This window comes from Stenella coeruleoalba (assembly GCF_951394435.1).
Source record: "Stenella coeruleoalba genome assembly, chromosome: 2".
NCBI lineage: Eukaryota > Metazoa > Chordata > Mammalia > Artiodactyla > Delphinidae > Stenella > Stenella coeruleoalba.
Window position 1 is genome coordinate 176,345,607 of NC_137147.1, and position 24,579 is coordinate 176,370,185.

The 24,579-nt window shown below is 39.8% G+C and overlaps 1 protein-coding gene across 1 annotated transcript in view; it reads right to left on the reverse strand.

Annotated features, from left to right (window-relative positions):
• MINDY3 (MINDY lysine 48 deubiquitinase 3) overlaps nucleotides 1-24,579 on the reverse strand; it is a 101,433-nt gene that overhangs the window by 53,330 nt on the left and 23,524 nt on the right. Inside the window, exons 7-9 of the mRNA XM_079915204.1 lie at nucleotides 23,697-23,770; nucleotides 22,720-22,799; nucleotides 4,650-4,720 (exon numbers count right to left, since the gene is read on the reverse strand). Coding sequence (XP_079771330.1) covers nucleotides 4,650-4,720; nucleotides 22,720-22,799; nucleotides 23,697-23,770 — 225 coding nt within the window. The remainder of the gene's footprint in view (nucleotides 1-4,649; nucleotides 4,721-22,719; nucleotides 22,800-23,696; nucleotides 23,771-24,579) is intronic.

Consider the following 24,579-nt stretch of genomic DNA (forward strand, 5'->3'; position numbering starts at 1 on the left):
GGGCAACACAGTAATCTCTCTAAAGCAAAACACACACTCCCAAACATTTAAGAATATAAAAGAATCCTGTCATTTGATTCTTCATGGTAGGAAGTAAATTCAAAGTTTTACAGTATTAAGTCTCTTTAAAATATGTAAGAAGTTATACTTTATAGCCTGCCTTCGAGGTTATATATTTAATATAAAAATGACAGTACCCCAAATTTGAGAGTATGATTTTTTTGTGCGTGACCGAGAAAAAAAAGCTTAAAATTCAACAGACTTGTGAACTCGGATCACGTTCACATGAATCACCCACACTCTTAGATGGACAAAGACTCTGACAACTAGCCTTACCAATCACATGTGCTGAATTTTCTTTTCTCACACAGACTCCCTAGAACTGGAAAATTCCAGGTGGCTGCTCGCAGCGGTCAGGGCCAACCATTCGCCCCTAAGCAGCCAAAAGCCCTGCTCTGGTGCCCGGCTTTCAACCACCCTTTGGAACTGACTGCTATCATTAGGAGGGAAATGGGAAAGAGGCGGGTACTCTTTTGTATTCGGGGATCGTAAAGCTAGTATCTTTGACCTAGGAGGACAGGGAGGGATGAGCGGATGTGCTAACAGCAGTGGTGAACCAGCAGAGGAGGAAGGATGGTTTGAGGACAAGAGAAAAGTGTTAACAGCACAAGGACAAAGAAACAGGAAAAGCTCTGGTCACAGTTCAGAGTGAAGGGATTTTAGAGGTGTTCAGTGCAAGGCCTTCCACTTTACATAAGGAAGCTGCGAACTCCACAGGACCCGTGCTTCGCCGGAATTCAGACAGCTAACTAGTACAGAGCTGGGGTCAAAGCTCAGGTTTTATAATTCCTCATGTGGCAGCTTTCTATTACATCACGCTGCCTCTTGCAGTGAAAAGTTCAGGTGCTGTTTAACTTCTCCTTTAGAAAAAGTGTGTGTGTATATATATGTGTGTGCGTTTAAGGTAGAAGTAAAACATGAGGATAAAATTACAAACAGTGGGATCAAAGGGTAAATGAGTGCTGAGCTCACGAAGTGTTTGTAATAAGAAAAATAAATAAAAGAAGGCATAAATGGAGCAACCACTTTGGAAAACAGTTTGACAGTTCCTCCAAAAGCTACGTATATAACTACCATATGACCAAGTAATTTCACTCCTGGGTATACACTCAAGACAAATAAAAACATGCTCACTAAAGACTTATATATTAATGTTCATAGCAGTATTATGCGTAATAGTCAAAAATCAGAAACAAGCCAAATGTCCATCAACTGATAAATAGAAAAATGAAACTGATATAAACTGATATATCACACAATAGAATACTATTTGGTCATACAAAGGAATGAAGTACTAATACATGTTAAAACATGAATGAAGACTGAGAACATTATGCTAAGTGAAAGAAGCCAGACACTAAAGGCCACATACTGTAGGATTCCATTTAAATGAAACGTCCAAAACAGGCAAAACTGCAGGGACAGAAAGTTGCCAGGGGCTGGGGAGGAACGAGGAGGTGACAGCTGAAAGGTTTAGAGCAGGAGTCCCCAACCTTTTTGGCGGGTTACGTGGAAGACAATTTTTCCATGGACCGGGGTTGCAGGGGAGTGGGGGGAATGGGGGCGGGGGCGGATGGCTCAGCCGGTAATGCGAGCAATGGGGAGCAGTGGGGAGTGGCAGATGAAGCTTCGCTCGCTTGCTCGCTCGCCCGCCGCTTACTTCCTGCTGTGAGGCCTGGGGTTTGGGGACCCCTGGTTTAGAGGAGCTTTTTGGAGAGAGGAAAACATATTGGTATTAGATAGTGGTCATAATGGCACAGCCCTATGAATATACGAAAAACCACTCAATAGCACACTTTAAAATGGTGAATTTTATGCATGAGTTATGTATGAGTTTTTTAAAAGGTGCACAGCCAAAAGCACTGAGTCACCTTTTATCTCACGTGCGAGTATGCGCACGCACGCATACAGGGGCAGGAGAGGGAAAGAGAGAGAGAGACACCTAGAGAGCCCGTGAGAGAGACTGTTTCATTTGTCTTAATGAACACATATGAGCAAAATTATATGAAAATGTTAATTTCAATTCTAAAGGGCAATTTGCTGCACTATCAAAGAACAGGGAGATGTTCAGATTCACAAAACTAATACAAACACAATTATTCCCTTAACGCCATTTCTCTAAATGTTTGATGATAAGTGAATGTATATATATTTTCAGACGGATATCTACAGTTATATACAGATGAGCACCAGAGTGTAAGAGAGAGTGTTTTTTGGTTTTTGTTTTGTTTCTTTAATGCTGTCTTAACTCAGCTTTGAGGCCCTGACTGGGGGCTGGTCAATTCCCTTAAAAAAGACAGCTCATTAAGTCCAAACCCCAGACACCTGACATGTCTCCTCACCCCAGGCCACTCTGCATGGCCCTAATCGCTCTGGAGTCAGGCCCCAGACAACAAGGGACAACTCCCAAGCCCAGAGCTCACCCAAACTATTCAAACCAGCCAGGTCACAGGGAGCCCAGGCAACCCAGCTAACTCCATCCCAATTTCCACACGTAAGCTGCTCCCTAGGGCTGCAGCCTGCTGTTGCCTTGTCCCCAGGTATAATTCTCTTCTTGGCATTCTCTTGTTTGGAGCTGTAGGTCACAGAGTTCTGCCTTTCATCTATCTGAGTATCAGCGTGCTGTATCCCACCATTAAAAATATCTTTAAACCTAGAAAACACCACAGTTACCGCTAGAACACTAGAGCAGTAACACTAGGTTGGCACTAGAGCAATAATACTGGAGTAACAGGAGAATATACAGCAGCTAATGACTTCCCACTAAGATCTTGGGGATAAAACAGACATTCCTCTGTTCTATCGAACAGTTAAAGAAAAGCAAATGCACATATTTAAAGAATTACAATTCTGGCGAAATTGTCTGCTCATTCATTCAACACGTATTGACTGAGCATCTACTATGTACCCAGAAGGGCGATGTGCCTGCCTTCAAAGAGTTCACATTCCATTAGGGACAACAGAAAAACAAATTCAAGAGTAGAAAAAGATAACCAAATCAATAACAAAGATCCCTGCAAAGTGATTATTCCTATGAAATAATGTGAAAGAGTCACGGAGGGAATGGTCCAGGAAAGGGTCTCTGAGGCACAGTCTGAAGTAGAGTCTGAAGGAGAGAGTGAGCCATCCATTTAAGAGCTGGAGTATTCCACGCAGAAATGAAGGAAGTACGAAGGCTCACCAGGTAGGAAAGGGCCTGGCGTGTATGAAAAACTGACAGGAGACCAGCGTGGCTGGAGCACAGCAATGGAGAGAGTGCAACGCAACTCTGGAAGGACAGACAGAATCCAGACCATCAGGGCCTTAAGGCCACAGGGTGAAGATTTCAAAATATATCATCTTCACACCCTATCTGTCTGCAAAACACACACCACAGTTTTTAGAAAACAGCTTCACTGACGTATCTTTGACATACAAAAATTGTATGTATTTAAGGTGTACAACTTGATACCTGGATATATGTACACACCGTAAAAAGATCACCACAATCAAGCTAAGTAACATATCCACCGCTTCTGTGTGGTCACCATTTTTTACGTGCACACACACTTTTAGGAATATGAGCGTCTGCGGGTGTGCTGGGGAGGAGACGCAGTTTGATTCTCCAGTCGCTAGGCTGCCTCAGAATAGCTTTACCTTGTGTAATTAAAGTCACTGAAAATATAAGAGTTGCTACTGTTTGACAGTACAATTACTACTAATGAATAAGGGCAGGATGACACCTATTTGATTATCATATCCCTGTCACCCCTGTCCAAGTGTTGTCATGAAAGAGGAATGCTGTCTGGTAAAAAAGAAAGGGAGGGGAGGAAGGGAAGGAAGGAAGAAAGGAAAAAAGAAAGAAAGGCACTGTTATTGTTACTAAAAATAATCAACCACTGCTATGGAACCACCATTCTAAAATGGAAAAGAATATGAGAGCTACTTCCTTCTTTCCCCCAAATCAGAACATCTTATTAAGCGCAAATCATTAACGATTTAAACTCCATTTAAAACTATTTGGAATATCCAATAGTTATTTCAGAATGTGCAGGAAAGCTATGAAATATATATCAAAAAATGAGAGTTTCATGGCAGTTCCTAATTCCAGCACATGTGTTAAAGAGTTTAATGCTGTGAAGTGCTTGGATTTTGCTTTCTAGTGTGAAATCAGTTTTCAGATGAAAAAGACAAGTTAGAATTTCAGGCATTTAGCAGATTCTTTTTCTTTGCCTGATAAGGTATTATCAGTTTTTTCAGCGAAGCATACTGTTAGTGAGGCACAAACAGGGCATTCTTTCCCCTCAGTTTCCCCAAAACTGTATTTATATTCGATAACGGATATCTGTTTTTATAAATTATTTCATGCTGGGTTCTGCCCCCGACCCTCAAAAAGGAACAAGCCTCAAAAAATAAGGAGACTCAGCATGATCAGCCAGCTTAACTCCATCCTCGATAAGCCTGTCAGTTCAGGAAGGGTGGCCAGAAAAGAACTGAGAGTACACACTGTCTGTAGTAAGCTAAAATACGTTGTCCCACGAGAAAAATGCTCTCTGCAACAGTGGACATGTGAATAAAAACCATTCAAAGTATCTTAAAAATCAACTTACCTTACAGTACCTTAATGCTTCCATCAGTGTTAAGAATCCTACAGCTGCTTGTTCATGTATACCAAGAAGTTCTGCAACAAAAAAGTTAGCACTGCATTAGCATATAAATCTGAAAAGCACTTCAATGTAAATATATATGTAAACATATATATATATACTCTACACCAGAACTTTTACTTTTACCCAAAACTATACTTTAAAGCTCAGCATATATTTATTGTTAGGAGTGCACATCAAGTCATCGTGACACTACTACTCATTATAAAATACCATTAAATTAGGTAGTGGGTAATGTGATCCTTCAGATGTACATTAAATGTATTTATAAAACTTTATATTCAATGTTAACTTTTGATGGACATTTGATACCATTCCTCTCTCCCATAAACAAACACAAGCAGCATGCTTAAGACTGGGGAAATAAGGATGAATAGAACACAGTAACTGCTTTACAAAGGCTAAGAGCTTATCAAAGGAGGCAGATGAAAAACTTGTGCTCTCTGTTTATATGAACACACACATCTTATAGTTGTATTAAAGCATCTGCTTACTGTGTTAGGGAAGGCGTACACAAGTGGTAACATCTGAATTGAATCTTGTAGCATATGTAGGAATTTTCCAGGCCAAGAAGCAGAGGAAATGGTAAAGAACTATGATAAATCAATGTATCTAAGGGGTGAAGAATTTGTCAAAGCTTCCTTAAAGGTTTCTAGACTGGGGAACTTGATAAATGGTGATTAACTAAGGGAAAGAATTAAGAAGAAGTAGGTTCTAAAGGGGCGTGAAGAGAGAATATGAGTTTGGTTTTAGACAAGCTAGGATTGAGGCGCCATTAGGACTTCTAGCTAGAGATGGATACAAAACTAGAAGTAAGGCTCAGGAACACGGAAGAGAAATTAGGGTTGGATGTAAAGTCTGGGGAATCACCTGCATAGAGATGAGAGTTGACATCATGGAAATGGGTAAGAAAGAATAGAAAAAGCACAGAAAATGAAAAGACAGATTATTCCACATCAGAGATGTAACTGTGATGGTAATAAAGTCTTTTCAGACTACAGCTTTCAGCTAAAGTACATCAAGTACCACTATAATAGTAATTTGGGTCCACACATATTTCTAAAAAGCATGTTTTTTTCTGGTTAAAAATTATGTCCACTGTAAACACAATGTATATATAACTCTACATCCTTTTTACCATCTGGTTATATATCATCCATTTTCCTATTAGGATATTATGTTTTTCTTATCAATTAATGTAATAATATCAACGTATTTGCTTTTGTTGTAAATAGTTTACTGTGTGTCCTGAAGTACAACATCCAGATGGTATAAACCAGGAACTTGTTGCTTAAGCTTTACGCTTTGTAAATTCAAAATTAATAGAAGGCACGTATACATAGAGTTTGTATTTTTTCACAAACTTCTTACAGGCAGAGAAGACATAGTGATAGTTCCCAAATTTTGGTTATGATCCTTAGGGATGCCTAAGTCCCTTTTAGAGACTACATGAAACCGAAATGATTTACATGAAAAGACGTTAATTGTCTTTTTCACTCTTACGCTCTCATGAGTGTATAGTGGGGTTTTCCAGAGGCTAACTGATACGTTATTTCCCAACAGATTGAATCTATAAACAGATATGAGAATCCAGCTGTCTGCTAATAAACTAGACATTAAAGAGACTTGCAAAATTTTAAAGCAATGTCACTCTTCTTACGAAATTTTTTTCTTATTTGGGAAGATAGTTAAATTAAAAATATTTATATTTAAAGTAATTTTAAAATGAATACATCTTTTAAAATTTCTCAGTCTTAATTTTTAACAAAAAACCCAGTGATTATTATTTTCCTATAAACCAAATAAGCGAGAGCTTTTTGGGATCCTCACTATATTTAATAGTGTAAAGGTCATGAGACCAAAAATTCTGAGAATTGTTGAATTACAGCCTTCAAAGGAAAAAGAGCAGCCCGAACAGGCAGCGATGGTCCTCCACAGCCTTTCGAATTTTTTCCTCCTCTTCCTTCCAAAATGTAAGCAGCACTAAATGTTTTCAAGTTCAAAGGATACATGTTAAGAAACATTTTCACACTTCAATTTCTAAAATCAGTTATCACCACCTAGTGTTACAACTTGAAACTACATCATCTATTTCCTTAGAATTGTAAACAAATGTCTAGAATAGTATATTTATAATATCATGCTACTAAATATAGCAAATTAGCTGTTCATAATTCTTGAATAATGAATTGTTCAGATTAGGTCAGTAATCACATGTTTAGGTATGTTGTTTGAATGGTAGCTTTTTAAAAATGTGTTAACTCCTATTTCCTTAAACAGGACATGTACTTATAATTTTTATCTTCTTTTGATAGCTAAAGTGCATCATTAAGAATATTTATTGTACAAAGTTGTAATTATAGTGAGGATACACTACCCTCATATTAAAACTTAAAGAATTTAGTTATAAGAGACTTCATAAGTCTCAAAGAAGTCTGCTTACATTTGCAGAAAATTCTAATAATTAAGTCATTACATTTCAGAATTTTCTGTCTAACTTCGTTTTCTTAGCCTAGCATTTAAGACTAATCATGGTGATTGTCTACCAACCTTTCCATTCAGTCAGTGGCACTGTACCTAAATGCAGAGTTTTGTATTCCTGAGTTTGCTTTTCTATAGCCTTCTCCTCCACTCCCAACTATCACTTCTCACTACTGTCAGGGTGTCTACAGAAGTCCTTCTTGGGCCTTTCAAACTTGACGCTGACTTGGAAAGCAGATAACTGCACTACATTTATTTAACAAACATGCTCTGGGTGCCGAGTATGAAAAAGAACAATGCTAAGCACAGTGCAGGAATACAAAGGTACCACTGGGAATATGAAGATGAAGAAGCAAAGAGCCTCTCTGCAAACCATGTATCTGATGAGGGGTTAATATCCACAATATATAAGGAACTCCTACAACTCAGCTGCAAAAGACCATGTGGGACTCGAGGGACATTGTTCCAGCTAATGATTAAGAACTCTCCAGACAATAGGGGCTTCTTAGACAATGGGTGAATTTCCAGGATGTCCGGCCCCCTTCCAAGAAGGAGGGAGATAACAAAATGTAAAAAAGGTGTCTGTCAAAGACCAATCAGGCAGCTGGGGAGAAGGAGGGAGATAAATAAAATAGGTGTCTGTCAAAGACCAATCAGGCAGCTGGGGATAAGTTCCCTCTCTGGTCCGAGCCTAAGCCGGGACCAATCAGCAGGAGAACACAACCAAATCTATAATTTACATACGGGGAAGTGGGAACCTATAAAACTGACATATTCCCGCCCAAAAGGGGTTCCTTCTTCGACCTCCTGCGTGAGGACCAAGGAACCCCGGTGCACCGGCCTTCAATAAACCTCTTGCGTTTTGCATCGACTTCCGACTCTTGTTGTTTCCTGGGCGAGTCGAAACTCCTAGGAGACCGCGCAGGTCTAACATTTGGGGGCTCGTCCGGGATTCCACTCGCCCCGGACCACAAGAACATCGGGAGTTGGAGGTACCAGGTAAGCTCGAGCTTGATTGTCTGTTTGTCCCTTGTTCTTTGTGGGCCATTATCGGAGGAAAGCCGTAAGAATCGGCTTATTATGGAATCTGTATCGGACCTCTGGCTAGGCAGACGTGCTAATAGCCGGCGTCCATGAGCCCTAGGGGACGCCCTGGTGGCTCATCTGGAAGGAGAGGCAAACTCTGTCTCCCCTTCACTCGGTTTCGGCAGTTCCCTTGGTGGTAACTGCCATCTGAAGAAGTTTCGGTTTTGAAGCGAGCTCGCGGTGGCCCATACGTATATGTGTTTCGTGGAGTTTTAACTGTTTCTGTATTGTGGTCTATTCTTCTTCTCTGACGGACGACAATGGGACAAACTATGACGACTCCTCTTTCCCTTACCCTAAGCTATTGGACCGAAGTTCGGGCCAGAGCCCATAATTTTTCGGTAGAGGTAAAGAAAGGAAAGTGGCAGACTTTGTGTGCCTCTGAATGGCCAACATTTCAGATAGGATGGCCCCCCGAAGGATCCTTTTTATTAGACAAGATTAAGCTGCTGAAATCTAAGATATTTAATACAGATTCCCATGGACATCCAGACCAAGTACCATATGTCTTGGTCTGGGAAGATTTAATTCTCTCCCCACCTCCGTGGGTCCGGCCCTTTGTTTCCTCAACAGGTACGTCCGCGCATACATCAGCAGCGTCGGAGATATTAGCCTTAAAGAAAAACCCCAACACGGAGAAGCTACCCGACGCCCCGGATCTACCGAAGGCGATTTATCCTGACCCGCAGTCCGATTTGCTTCTTTTGGATTCCCCACCCCCTTATCCTCCGGCCCCGAATCCCCTACCACCTAGAGGACCCCCAGCTCCACTGCCCTCGGCACCAAGGGAACCATCCCTGATGGAAGAAGAAAGGGGTCCCTCAGTGGGCACTAGGAGCCGGAGGGCAATCTCCCCGGACTCCACTGCCCTACCTCTTAGAGAATATGGCCCCCCCGATGGCCAAGGGAATAGACCTCTCCAATATTGGCCCTTTTCCTCTGCAGATCTTTATAATTGAAAAATGCATAACCCAACTTTTTCCGAAAATCCACAGGCCCTTACCGCTTTAATAGAATCTCTTGTTTTCTCCCACCAGCCCACATGGGATGATTGTCAGCAGCTGCTCCAGACTCTCCTAACGACTGAGGAGAGGCAACGGGTTCTTTTAGAAGCCAGAAAAAAATGTATTAGGTGCCAATGGGCAACCTACCCAGCTGCCTAACGAGATTGATGCTGGTTTCCCACTCGTCAGGCCAAACTGGGATTTCAATGCCCCGGAAGGTAGGGAGCGCCTGAAAATGTATCGCCAGGCTCTGGTGGCGGGTCTCCATGGAGCGGCCAGACGGCCCACTAATTTGGCTAAGGTAAGGGAAGTAACTCAGGGGCCCCAGGAATCGCCAACTGTGTTCCTGGAACGTTTAATGGAAGCCTTTAGACGCTTTACCCCTTATGATCCAACTTCGGAGGGACATAGGGCTACTATAGCAATGGCTTTCATAGATCAAGCGGCCCCTGATATTAAGAAGAAATTACAGAGGCTAGATGGCTTGCAGGGATTTTCGCTTCAGGAGTTAGTAAAAGAGGCAGATAAAGTATGTAACAAAAGAGAAACAGAGGAAGAGAAGGAAGAAAGAAAGCAGAAAGAGCAGGAAGCCCGTGAAATAAGACGGGATAAGAGACAGGAGAGAAATTTAAGTAAGATACTGGCCACTGTGGTTGGAGGAAGAAATATAGGGGATAGAAATAGGCAGGAAGGGCGAACGGCAGACAGAAGGCGGCCATTAGACAAGGACCAATGTGCCTACTGTAAAGAAAAAGGACATTGGGCGAGAGAATGCCCTAAGAAAAAGGAATGGGGATGGCCAAAAATCGGCCCCCGGTGCTAGGGGAACTCAAGGCAACTGCCACCCCAATAACGGTCCGTCAATACCCCATGAGTAGAGAAGCCAAAGACGGTATCCGTCCCCATATACAGAGGCTACTAGACTTGGGCATCTTAATAAGATGTCAATCAGCATGGAACACCCCTCTCCTGCCGGTAAAGAAACCAGGAACAAATGATTATCGGCCGGTGCAGGATCTACGAGAGGTAAACAAACGGGTGGCAGACCTCCACCCCACAGTTCCAAACCCTTACAACCTCCTGAGCACTCTTCCACCTCAACATACGTGGTATACTGTTTTGGACCTTAAAGATGCTTTTTTCTGTTTAAGACTCTCTCCCCTGAGCCAACCCTACTTTGCCTTCGAATGGAAAGATCCAACATCGGGAATGTCTGGTCAGCTGACATGGACACGGCTACCTCAGGGGTTTAAGAACTCCCCGACCATCTTTGATGAAGCCCTCCATCAGGATTTGGCATTATATAGAGAATCAAATCCCCAGGTAACATTACTCCAATACGTTGATGATATTTTATTAGCTGCTGAGACCCAAGAAGATTGTATCAAGGGTACTGAAAAACTGTTAACGGAACTTGGAACCCTGGGATATAGAGCCTCAGCCAAGAAAGCACAAATATGCCAACAACAGGTCAGTTACCTGGGGTATCTATTAAAAGGGGGGCAAAGATGGCTCACGGAGAGCAGAAAGGATACGGTGGCCCAAATTCCGACTCCCAAAAACGCCAGGCAGGTTAGAGAATTTTTGGGGACGGCCGGATTCTGTAGACTATGGATTCCAGGGTTTGCTGAGCTGGCAGCCCCATTGTACCGCCTAACCAAAAACAGCACTCCTTTCGTTTGGGGCGATAAGGAACAATGGGCTTTTGACCAAATCAAACGAGCTTTACTTTCAGCTCCAGCCCTAGGACTGCCAGATGTAACCAAACCTTTTCATTTATATGTGGCCGAAAATAAGGGCATTGCAAAAGGAGTGTTGACTCAGAAATTGGGTCCCTGGAATCGCCCAGTTGCTTATTTGTCAAAAAAATTGGACCCTGTGGCATCAGGATGGCCCACCTGTTTAAAGATAATCGCTGCAGTGGCCGTTCTAGTCAAAGATGCTGACAAACTAACTTTAGGACAAAATCTAACGATAACAGCTCCTCATGCCCTGGAAAATGTAGTCCGTCAACCACCGGATAGGTGGCTAACTAATGCCAGGATGACCCATTACCAAACCCTGTTGCTAAACTCAGATCGCATCAAGTTTGCTCCAGCCACAGGACTCAATCCAGCCACCTTGCTACCTGATCCTGACTTGGAAGGCTCCACCATCATACATGATTGTCAGGAAGTACTAGCCGCAGCACACGGCAGTAGGCCGGATCTGATGGACCTGCCCCTCCCTGATGCTGATTTCACCTGGTTCACGGATGGGAGCAGTTTCCTGGAGGAAGGTAAGCGTCGAACTGGGGCAGCCGTGGTAGACGGAAAACAAGTCATATGGGCAGCGGCACTACCACAAGGGACCTCAGCCCAACGAGCTGAATTAATTGCCCTGACGAGGGTATTAGAGATGGCAGAGAATAAAAAAGTAAACATCTACACAGACAGTAGATATGCGTTTGCTACCGCTCATATCCACGGTGCCATTTACCAACAGAGAGGGCTACTAACTTCAGGTGGCAAAGAAATTAAAAACAAAGACGAAATCGTGGCTTTGTTGACTGCACTCATGCTTCCTACTAAAGTCAGTATCATCCACTGCCCTGGACATCAAAAAGGAAATGCCCCAATAATTAGGGGAAATAATATGGCTGACCAAGTGGCCCGAGAAATAGCATCGGGAGAAGTCATTTTAGGACTGTCAGATAAAGTTCCTGAAAAACCAGGCCGCGATGAAGAAATCATCCCGGCCACAACAAAAGGAACTTTGTCCCCTCAGCAAGCAGAATCCATGTTACAACAGATGCACAGTGGACACATTTGGGGACTAAAAAGATGGTAGCCTTGTTACAAAAAGCCAGGTACGAAACCCCTGGAATGACAAAATTAGCTGAACAAATTGTGCAGGAATGCGTCCCATGTCAACAGGTAAATGCTCACAAAGGGAAACTTAAAACTGGAAAGAGACTCAGGGGGGACCGCCCAGGAACTTACTGGGAAGTGGACTTTACCGAAGTGCGTCCTGGAAGGAACGGTAATAAATACCTTTTAGTTTTTGTAGACACTTTTTCAGGATGGATAGAGGCTTTCCCAACAAAGAAAGAAACAGCTGCTGTAGTAGCCAAGAAGATTTTAGAAGAAATTTTTCCTCGATTTGGAGCATCAAAGGTAATAGGGTCTGATAATGGTCCAGCCTTCGTCGCCCAGGTAAGTCAGGATGTGGCCAGATATTTGGGGACTGATTGGAAATTACATTGTGCCTATAGACCCCAAAGTTTAGGTCAGGTAGAAAGAATGAATAGGACTCTAAAAGAGACCCTAACTAAATTGTCCTTGGAGACTGGCGGTACCGATTGGATGGTGCTCCTTCCTTTGGCCCTATTCCGGGTTAGAAATACACCTTCCCGATACCATCTTACTCCTTTTGAAATATTATATGGTGCCCCGCCTCCCCTCCTCACTTTAGGAAAAGAAATAAAACCTGATTGTCAAAATAACACTGACTTAATATGCTAGGCTACTGGGACTCCAATTGGTCCAGAAAGAAATATGGTCCCAACTCGCCAAGGCCTACCAACCGGGAACACCGGGAGAAACTCATCCTTTCCAAGTCGGAGACTCCGTATACGTCCATTGGCATCGAACCCAGATGTTGAAACCTCGATGGAAAGGACCATACACCATCCTCCTCACCACCCCAACGGCCATAAAAGTGGACGGCATCGCTGCCTGGATCCATGCTTCACATGTGAAGGCTGCACCAGCGACGGCATCATCAGGATGGCGGGCCCAAAGAACCGACAACCCGCTCAAACTCAAGCTTCTACGAACCTAAGACTTATAATTTTGGTTTTACTGCCTTTACTGACTGACTAGGAATATCTGTCGGGATAGGAACAGGAACCACAGCCCTCATACAACAACCCCAGTATTATGCAAGTTTAAGACAGGCTGTAGACATCGACCTTCGAGCATTAGAAAGTTCCATAACTCAACTAAAGGAATCACTCACCTCACTTTCAGAAATGGTGTTGCAGCCCAGATTTGCTGTTTCTTAAGGAAGGGGGATTATGCGCCGCTCTAAAAGAATAATGTTGCTTTTATATTGATCATTCAGGAAGCATTACCAAAACCATGGATAAACTAAGGGAACGCTTAGATAAAAGGCAAAGGGAGAGAGAGAATGAAAAAGGATGGTTTCAATCATGGTTTGATAAGTCCCCCTGGTTTACCACCTTAATCTCTACTCTGTTGGGACCTCTTATTGTTTTATTGTTGATTTTAACTTTTGGACCATGTGTTCTAAATCGCTTGATAGCATTTATTAGAGAACGTATCAGTACTGTACAAGTTCTAATGTTAAGACAACAGTACCAAAGTTTACGAACAGAAGGTTGAGATTCCATGATTGGAATCAATAGTCACAAGAAAAAGGGGGGAATGTGGGACTCGAGGGACATTGTTCCAGCTAATGATTAAGAACTCTCCAGACAATAGGGGCTTCTTAGACAATGGGTGAATTTCCAGGATGTCCGGCCCCCTTCCAAGAAGGAGGGAGATAACAAAATGTAAAAAAGGTGTCTGTCAAAGACCAATCAGGCAGCTGGGGAGAAGGAGGGAGATAAACAAAATAGGTGTCTGTCAAAGACCAATCAGGCAGCTGGGGATAAGTTCCCTCTCTGGTCCGAGCCTAAGCCGGGACCAATCAGCAGGAGAACACAACCAAATCTATAATTTACATACGGGGAAGTGGGAACCTATAAAACTGACATATTCCCGCCCAAAAGGGGTTCCTTCTTCGACCTCCTGCGTGAGGACCAAGGAACCCCGGTGCACCGGCCTTCAATAAACCTCTTGCGTTTTGCATCGACTTCCGACTCTTGTTGTTTCCTGGGCGAGTCGAAACTCCTAGGAGACCGCGCAGGTCTAACAACCAAATAACCCAGAAAGCAAAACAAGACGCCAAAACAAAAAAATCTGGGCAAAGGACTTAGACATTTCTCTAAAGAATACATAAAATGGCCAACGGTATATGGAAAGATGCTGAACATCACTGATCATCAGAGAGGTGCAAACTGAAACCTCAATGTTAGGCTAACCATTCTCAAGAACACAAAAGATAAATGCTGGGGAGGGTGTGTAGAATCTGAATCCTTGTACACTGTTGGTGGGGATCTAAAATGGAAAACAGGATGGAGGTTCCTCAAAAAAATTAAAAATAGAACCACCATATGATCCAACAGTTCCACTTCGGTGTATTTAGTCCAAAAGAATGAAATCAGGATCTCAAAGAGATATCTGCATTCCCATGCTCACTGCAGCGCTGTTCACAATAGCTGAGAAACTGAAACAACCTAAGTGTCTAGCAACAAATGAATGGATGCAATATCCATACAATGGAATATTACTCAGGCTTACAAAAGAAGGGAAGCTTATTATATGTGCACATGTATGAACCTCGAGGACCTTATGCTAAGCGACATATGCCAGTCACAGAAGGAGAAATACTGCATGATTCCACTTAAACGAGGTTTCTAAAATAGTCAAACTCCTAGAAGCCGAGAGTACAAGGGTGGTTTTGCCAGGAGCTGGGAGGAGGAGATGGGGTGGGGAACTGCTGTTCCACAGACAGAGACTTTCCGTGATGTAAGACGAATAAGTCGTAAAGATCTGCTACACAATCTTGTACCTACAGTTAATACCAAACTTAAAAATTCGTTACAGGATAGATCTCACGTTAAATGCTCTTACTACAGTTAAAAAAATTCAACCCCTCCGCCCCCTCCAAAAAAACCAAAGTAGAATGTGGTAAGTGCCATGAGGGCAAAGTGCTCAGAGGCAGGATGGATGACCCGCAGCTGTGGGAGTCAGGGAGTGCCCCGGGGAAGGGAGGGCACACGAAGTGCGAGCTGAAGGACTGGACAGGCACAGACGCGAGGGATACAGGTCTTCAGGCACAGGGAGCGGCATGAACAAAGAAATGAAAGCAAGTAGCATGATTCTGTTCAAGCACAGGTTCATGATGGCTGAAAACTTAAGCTGGGGTGAGATTATGTAGGGTCCTTGAGTAAGTAAGGTAAAGAATCTATAGTTAAAAATATGGAGGAAAAAAGAAAAAAAGGACTTGAAGGATGTTAGAATACCTAAAACAAAAAGCAATACAATACAGAAAAAGGCTTGGTTGTCTCACTTATAGGTAAAGGTACATGCCATCTGAGCCATAAACTTTGTGAAATCTGTTTTTGAAGTGAGGAGCTTTTTAAAACCCCCTTATTAGCTGTCTGTCGAATTGCTGAGAAGTCAGGTTGCTAGAGAATTGGTGTCTAGCCAGGGTTGCCAGATCTAGCAAATAAAAACAAAGATGCCCAGTTAAATATAAATTTCAGATACAAAATATAATTTTTCAGTATAAGTATATTCCAAATACTGAATGGGACATACTTACACTAAAAATGATTGTTTATTTGAAATTCAAATTTAAATGGGAGTCCTGCATTTTGTCTGGCAACTTAGTTCCAGCTAACTTAATATATTTTTACAACTAATAGAATTTGGAGAAAAGGAGCACTTCTGACCTTTCCTCACATAAATTCTGATAAACCAAATACATTTCAAATTTGTATAGCACCTGGCCACTAACTGCAATTCACATTAACTACTTAAAAATATGAAAATTTCAAAATGATCTTAATCTTCAGAGTTTAGATTCTCGTACTGTCTATGTATCTTGAGTCTATCAGCTTTCAATTAACTATGCCTGGAAGGACTGCCATAGTGATTTATATCAAAAGAAAAAAGAAACGAAGAATGTGGGTTTCTGATTTATAAGACCTGACTCTATTTCTATCCCATAAAATGAAGAAAACATTAAAATAAAAATAATCATCAAATAAACATACGAAAGCAATAAATGTACAATACATACAAAAAGAGAGGGTACGCAAACGCTATGGGATTCGTTTATGAAAGAAAGGAGGCCATGGGAAGACTGATCTATGGGAAAATAAAATCAAAGAAAACCTCAGCTCAAAATACAGGCAACAGTAAAAATGAAGATATCTGGCAGGTTAATAGGGGCCAGACCACAAAAGGATTTTAAGACCCTGCTAAGAAGTTTGGATTTTATTTTAAGTGCATGGGGAAGCCAGCTATTGAATGGTTTTAAGTGAGAGAATATCATGATCTGATTTACTGTTTAAAATACCAGGCTAGTTACTGCGAAGGACTGAGGCGTGGGCAAGAATGAATTCAGTGATTAGTTCTATTGCAGTTTTATTTGTACTCTATGGCAGAAGCAAAAGCTAGTTTTAATAACTGAGGTAGAATAACGTACATGAATTCAAGAACTATATGATCAAAAATATATACTTTCATTTAAAGATATAAAAAACTATCTAGATGGGAAGACCTAATATTGTAAAGATGTCACTTCTCTAAAATAATACACAAATTTACTGTAAGCTCAAGCAAAATGTTTAGAGGTTTCTTAAAACTAGAAATTAAAAAGCTGGAAAAGCATTTAATTGGAATAGATAGTATGGAAAAGACCATGATAAATTTGAAAAAGTAAAATATTAGGGAACGTGCTAATAAATACCAAAGTGTATTATATAACTATGTAACAGTGTAGTTTTGGCATAAGAACTCACAAATAGATTGGTGGAATAGAAGACTCCAAAAAATGACTCATACCTATGGGAAAATCTGTTATTTGATAAAGCAGGTGTTTCATATCTGTGGAGAACTGACTGGAATTAGGAAATTCTTTGGGAAAAAGTAAAAAGGTAGATCCCTACTTCATACCACTCATAAATAAATAACCAGATGGATTAACGAGCTGAACATTAAAAGAAAAATAACATCTACAAAAGCATTTGAAGAAAATACTAGAGAGTATTAGTTTTAATCTTGGGTAGGAGAAACATAAAACAGATACAAGGAAAAAATTTAAAAACAAACGCCATAACAGAAGAGATCAAATGATTTAATCTCATAAAAATGAAAAGCTTTGGTATATAAAAGATACCAGTGGCAAAGTTAAAGGAGACAGAAAAGGCTGAGAGAAAATATTTGCAACACAGATTTAACACACAAAGAACGAAGAATTTATAAAGCATCCCTAGAAATTGTAAATAAAAGAAAATAAATAACCTCTCCCCCAAAAATGCCAAAAAATAGAAAGAGACAATTCCCAGAAGAAACACTGAAAGTTGAGAAACATTATGAAAAGATGGTCAACTGCAGCCTCACTAGGAATCAGAGAAACATGAATCAAAACAAGCTACCAGGTGTCAATAAACTGATGGACAAAATATTAAAGATGGAGAGCTCTGAGTGTTGGCCACTATGCAGAAAAACAGGAACTCTCCTACATGCTGGAAGCATAAGTTCATACTTCTCCAGTTGGTAAAGCAAATTTTAGAAGGTAACTGGCATTATCTATCAAAGTTGAACAAGCGTTCCTTAAAAGGTTAAATAAACACAGAATTATCATATGACCCAGGATTTTCACTCCTGGGAAGATGCTAAAGAAAAATAAAAACATATTCTCACAAACATTTGTACATAAATGTTCCTAACCACATTACTCATCACAACCAAGTGGAAACAAGCCAAATGTCCATCAACTGATGAACGAAAAAAGAAAACGTGGTATAAAGCATACAATGAAATATTGTTCAATAAAACGCAGTGAAGTGCTGGTACATGCTAAAACATGGATGAAGCTTGAAAACATTATGCTAAGTGAAAGAAGCTGGTACGGAAGACCAGATATTAAAGACATGATTCTGTTACCAGAAATGTCCAGAACAGGCAAACCTACAGAGACAGGAAGCAGATTTATGGCTGCTAAGGGTTTTGGGGAAGTGACTGCTAATGGGTTCAAGGGGTATTGCGGAGATGATACAAACATTCTAAAATTGACGTGGTGATGGCTGCACAGCTCTTAAGAACATAACTAAAACCAGTGACTTGTACATTTTAAATGGGAGATGTGTAAGGTATGTGAATTACATCTCAATAAATCCACTTAGTTAAAAAAAAAAAAAAAACCCAGAAGCCTAAATTTTGTTAACATACGTTCTGCTTTTAGGAATCTATCCTACAGGAATACTTGAATTTGAACAGAAAGATATATACAAAAACGTTCACTGCAGAATTGTTTGTAACAGCCAAAAATGGTAGTACCATCTAAACGTTCATAAAAAATAAACTAGGGGCAAAAGACAAACTGGGGAAAAAATGTTTACTACATATATGACAGATCAAGCATTGATATCCTGTATAAATAAAGGTGAGAAAACTGCCCATTTATCTTTCATTGAAACTTCTTGGCCTTTCCTGGATAAACACGTAATGTCCATTTTCTTTCCCACTGCCAGATTGATGATTATTGCTAGGAAAAAGCCTAACTATAAGCTTTACTGGTTAGATCCACTCTAAATAATTCTATGTAACCTCATCTCAGCTCTTAATTCTGATTGCACATTTAAAAACTTCTTTCATAATCCATCTTTATATTCCTTCTTACAGCAGTTGATTCAAACTCTTTCTCTCCTTTATATGCCTCTAACTTTCTGTCCACTCATTCTCAGCAACTTCAAACTCTCAAGAGTTCTCCCAATTCAAATCTTGCATATTTCAAAATGCCTTTTTCTTTTCTCAACACAGTCTTTCTTCCTGTTTTAGAAGAACTGTGCATCTTTCCAAGGTCACTGTTACTCTTGACTCCATTTACTATCTCTCCTATTAAAAGCAGTTCCCTTTCTAACAAACAATTTAGGTGACTTCTATCCCTTAAAACTATACCTGTGTATACCATCTCTTGGCCTTATTTTGACCAGGCAGTGAACTCCTGTTTCCATCCTTTCACCAGCAAAATTTCCTTGCTTACATTGCTAAAATATTTACTCCCTATGATATGGCCTCTATCTCAATTGCTCTTTTAATTGCTAAATTCATAGCCTCCCCCTAGCCCTCATTCGCCTTGATTGAGGGATACAGCACAGCTCATTCACTAACTCTGTGTCATGGACAAAAATCTTTGGATTAAATTCTCAATCTCAGCTTCCCTCCATAAATGAGGCAAATAACTATCTCTCAGGGCTACTGTGAAACTTAATAAAACAACTTCTTCCACATCATCCTACATATTTATTTTCACACTGAAGACTCTGTTAAGTATAGTTTAAGAGGCTGTATATCATGATGATTAAGTATGCTGGTTGCAGGGAACCAGACTACTGTGGTTGAAATCCCAGCTCTGCTGTTTACTAAACTGTATGGATGAAGCAAGATACTTAATTCGGTGCCTTACTTTCCTTTATTCTATGACCTTCATAGAGTAGTTATAAGAACGAAGTGAGAAAATGGAAAAAAAAAGAGACAGTCATTAAATACTAAGAACAGAGCTTGGCGTTGTTAAGATAATGTGTGTCACTGCTGCATAATGGGCGTTCTTAACAATCGTCAACAGTTGTAACTGCTCTTTAAAGAAAATGAAATACTTGAGGAAAAGGATTGTTTTCCGTCACCAGCACATACACAGTGACTTAAAGCTGACTTCCCATGATGTTTCTTTCCCGTGTTCATTTATTCATAAACTTTATTTGAAAACCTACTGGTTATTTGTACCTTACCCTCATCTGTCTAAATCATGGCTGAATTCTACAAATTCTACTTTCCTGTAGGCTCTTTCACAGAGGAAGAGTGGTCCAGGAGGAGAATGTACTACGCGGGACTGAGTGCAGGCCTTGGCTATGGTCAAAAGCTGTGTATGCCTGCCGTTGGACACTGGGCGGATTACTAAATTATCTGAGCCTCAGTTTTCTTACCTGTATATACTGAGGTTGAGAAGATACATATTCAAAACATACTGCTTAGCACAAAGTACCTAAATCCTAGTGGCTCTGTTTCTCTTCCTCTGCCATGCCTATTTCATCTCGTTACCTCCCAGCTGTCTTGACTATGTGCTATAGCTTTCGACTTGTCATCCCATCCCATTCGAATGCATTCTACAAGCTGACAGATTAGTGTTCTTATCTTGTGTCTTACGTTATTGCTCTGTTTAAATATCTTCAATGGCTCTCTTCGTAACGTCTGCCAGCTAATGTTTAAACTTCTTCAAATCAAGATCCTCTGGGTTCTTACCCAGCCCTACGTTTGCGATCTTCCCTCCCACTGTCTCCTTCACAGAAGCCAATTCTCTTGTCTCCTCAAACCTGGCTGCACATTAAACTCATCTAGGGGTAATTTTAAAATGATTCACGTCCAGACCCCACTACCTAGAAATTCTAATTTCTTTATTTATTCTCAGCTGGGGCCTGAGCACTGACTTACTCTTAGGCACCCTAAGTGATAACACAGGGTCGGGATTAAGATACACTGCTCTAATCAGACTCATCTGTCTCCCTGTTCCTAGAGACACAACCTATATTTTTCCCTCTCTCTCATTCCACATGGCCCCATTAAAAGGGTAACTCTTACTTTATGGCTCTCCACCTATCCCAAAGGTTTTCTCCTTCCCCTGAATTGTGTAACACTTTATTTCAACATGCTTCGTTTTACCTCGCATTATAGTTATTTGTGTGCATGTTCCTGTTTTCCTCTTTTGAGGGAAAGCCAAGTTCTTCCCATGGGCCAGCTGAGGCATTTTAGAAATTTAATCTTAGTCTTTACAATCTAACAACCCTTTGAGGAAGATATACCTCCCTATTAGCCAAGAGAAGTAAAGCAGCTCGCCTAAAGATTTATAAAACTAGTAACTCTTTAATTATAATTTTTCTTTGTATATTACATATATCACAACCTCCTCCCATGTTGTCAGACAGAAAAGTATCTAATAAATGCTGAATGAATGTATGGATTTTTATTTTAAGTTTGGTGACTGAAATCAGATTCAACCTTAAGTCAACATTCCTAACGATTAAGGGAAAATGCAAGAAATATACCCTGCCTATTTTCTTTTCCAAGATAATTATTTCAAAGTTATTGCTTAGTTTTGATATTTAAACTATACTTTTAAAAAAATCCACAGCAAGACAACAGCTTTGAAAGCTAATATTTCAAGAAACAGAAAAGGATGAATTAGTACACATCAAGAACCTAAACTGGAATAATTGATCAATATCCTGTAAAGGAAGTACACAGCATGAAGAAGAGCCTTTAACCAGCAGGATTAAATACTTTCAGCTATCAATCAGAATGAGGGCTCAAGAATAGGATGGGCGATGGGCTCAATTACCAAAAAAAAAAAAAAAAAAAAAAAAATAGAGCAAGATAACCTGGCTACTTTTTCTGTCAGTGAATTTTACCAGAAATCACCTAAATTAGGTTCTAATTCTAACCTCATCACTCAGATAATTTTGCATATATTATCTAACGTAGGAAAGAAGGGTAGCTCTTAAATTTCTTAAACAGTAAAATGAAGGGCTGGATTGTGTTATGGTGCTTTTTAATTTTGAAATTCATTAATTTTTACTGATTTTTTTCCCTTAATATTGTATTCTTTCATGTTTCTGTTAACTATGTGTCTTTCTAAAATTTGAGAGCACTTCAAATTTAAGATCAAGATTCACTCATTTAAATGGGAGCAAAAAGCAGTAACTATTATTTTCTCAATCATAATCTTTGCTTCCGTCATTTGGTGACAGTTTTATCTAACTATAGAAGAAAAAATAAATTTCCCTGTGAACCACAGGAGCCATGATGCTTTCTGTTCTGTACCACATACTTCAAGAGGAGGCACACGGCAGTTATTCAGTAGAAATGAAAGCAGGCTGACTGAGTAAGAACAAACCAAAGGGAATCTCTTCGGGGCTGTGTGTCAGCCCTGCCTACTGGACGGCCTGGCCAAAGGGGTTTCATGCCAACATCCCTGGCAACAACATGAAGCTACAGGCAAGAAATGATGAAGGCCAGAAATGGAGGCGATGGTGGTTTAAAATGCTCGGATAACCTTAAGTGTGCCCCACATTTTAAAGGAAATTACGAACATTAAAAGTAATACTGGAAAAAACCCACTAGTCTCTTAAAGCAAATATTTCAAATCACAATACTTGTAATTCTCAATTTCAAGCAAAATGCAATAGTGTTCCAGACTCACAGATACCACTGGATAAATATGTACTAACTCTACGTATACTAAGAGGACTATTTATTACTTTTTCTAAAGAAGTCCTACAATCCTAGTTTTATACTAGAGAAAACTAAAGGCTTGAGAAGTAACTTGACTCAGGTCATACACTTGGGATTTGAACCCAAGTTTGTCTGCCTCCAAAGTCTATGCTCTTCACGTTACAGCACCTTGAAAACTGTAAGGGATTCTCCTATAACAAAGCATTTATCTTAACCTCTAAGTAATGCAGAGCCACTAAACAGATTAATTAACCATCAACTGTATTCTAGTGAACTATTAATCATAAACGAGATAAACACAATGAAGAACATACTTACTCATTCCTGAGCATTCTCTATCACCGTCCCATACGTTAGAAACTGCGTGTCCCGTTAGAAGGAGGTTAATTAAACTTTGGCTATTAATAAAAATTAAAAAGTAATTAAAATATGAATACACTAATATTCAAAACAAATGATTCCTAAGGTAAGGCATAAAATAATGACTTTTTACATTAAATTATATTGTTTAGAAAACCAAGTTAGAGAGAAACCTTATAGTTCTCATTTTATGTACTTTGCTGAACAACCACCTTGCTAAATGTGTCACTTGCTGTATCACCGCAATCGTATCTATTGTTCTACATGTGCATATAAACTTAACAACTTTATCCAAGACATCACATTTAAATGGATGAAAAAAAATGATACTTAGACTAACACTTTACTTAATATTTATAATCGCCTTAAAAAATACAGATGTAATTGTAAAATTTGTGTTTGATGGAAGATACGTGAATTTTAACCTCTGAGGCAGAAAGATCTCAAGAAAAGGACTTATGTTTTAGAGTGAGTTAACAATCGATCACTGTGTTATTAATTTTACTACAAATAGCTATAAAGAGCTTGAGAGGGAGGGTATTCTCAGAGAAAAATAAATAAAAATCTTTTTTCACCCAAGCAGGAAAGCATTTACAAATAAGGGTATACTTATTTCTAAGTCGAAATGAGTAAATTTCATCTATTAGAAAATTTCATGAACAGAATATTAAGCAGAATTTGTTAAAATATCCCCAGTGTCATCTTAAAACAAAATATTTCCTATAATAAATCCAATGCACACATAAACCTAAAGTGGAAATTAACGCTTCATACCTAAAGCAAACACTGCATAAAGCATAAGACTGCTCAAGTTCCTAGGCTTTATGCTGCTAGCACTGACAGACAAAATCATCTGACCCAGTAGTGTTTCATCTTAGGTCAAGTCCCTAAAAACCGAAGTCCCTATGAGGAAATAATAGATTTTAGTTAATTACCTGCCATGTCCATACACAGGATCTATCAAAGGTTCACTTGAATCTTCAATTTCATTTTTTATGTTTTCAATGCCCTAAAGAAACCAAGAATTCATTGGCTTATTTTAAAAACTAAAAATGAAAATTATGGTAGTTTAAAAACTGATCAATTTATACTATAAATTAATAAAACACAATTACTTAATTAACTTTTCTCCCAAAGAATTACCCAGATTTGAAATGGGGGGTGCATTTGAGATGATAATGGTGAGTAGTAGTCAGTCTAAGAATCTTTTATTTTCTTCCATGGGCCCTACATAAGAACAGGTAACAGATCCAATGTTGGTATGTGGGTTAAAGGGGTAGAGAGAGAAAAAGAATGTTTAAGCTTCAAGAGGAGGGAGGAGAAAATTATTGTATTCGAAAGTTAACACTCACTTAACTTCAGGTGAAACTGTATTCAAACCTAATATACCTGCTAAGGCGTCTGATGTATTTTCTTAGATCATTAAAAAAACTTATTGGCACTAAATACATACACACATGAATGCTAATAAAGATATGAATTTAAATACACAAAAGGTATATCTGGTACATAAGAAAATGGAAGGTTTGCTTCTGATTGTGTGTTCTTACATATTGGTAATTCAAACGTGCACTGACAAAATAAAATGTAGACTAGGGGGGGCAGGAAGCTTCCTATTTTTCCTGAAAGCCAATTTTCAGATATTTTTAACCCCCCAAAAGAGCATCCAAATCCCTGAAGTCTAGATACTGGATAAGTACAAGAAGAGCTAGGCATTTTAACTCCATCAATTCCAAAATGACAAAGATAAACTGCCATTCATTGTGCTATTCACCTAACTTCAACCTTTGGTTCTATCTGATAACAGGCCATTTCTAA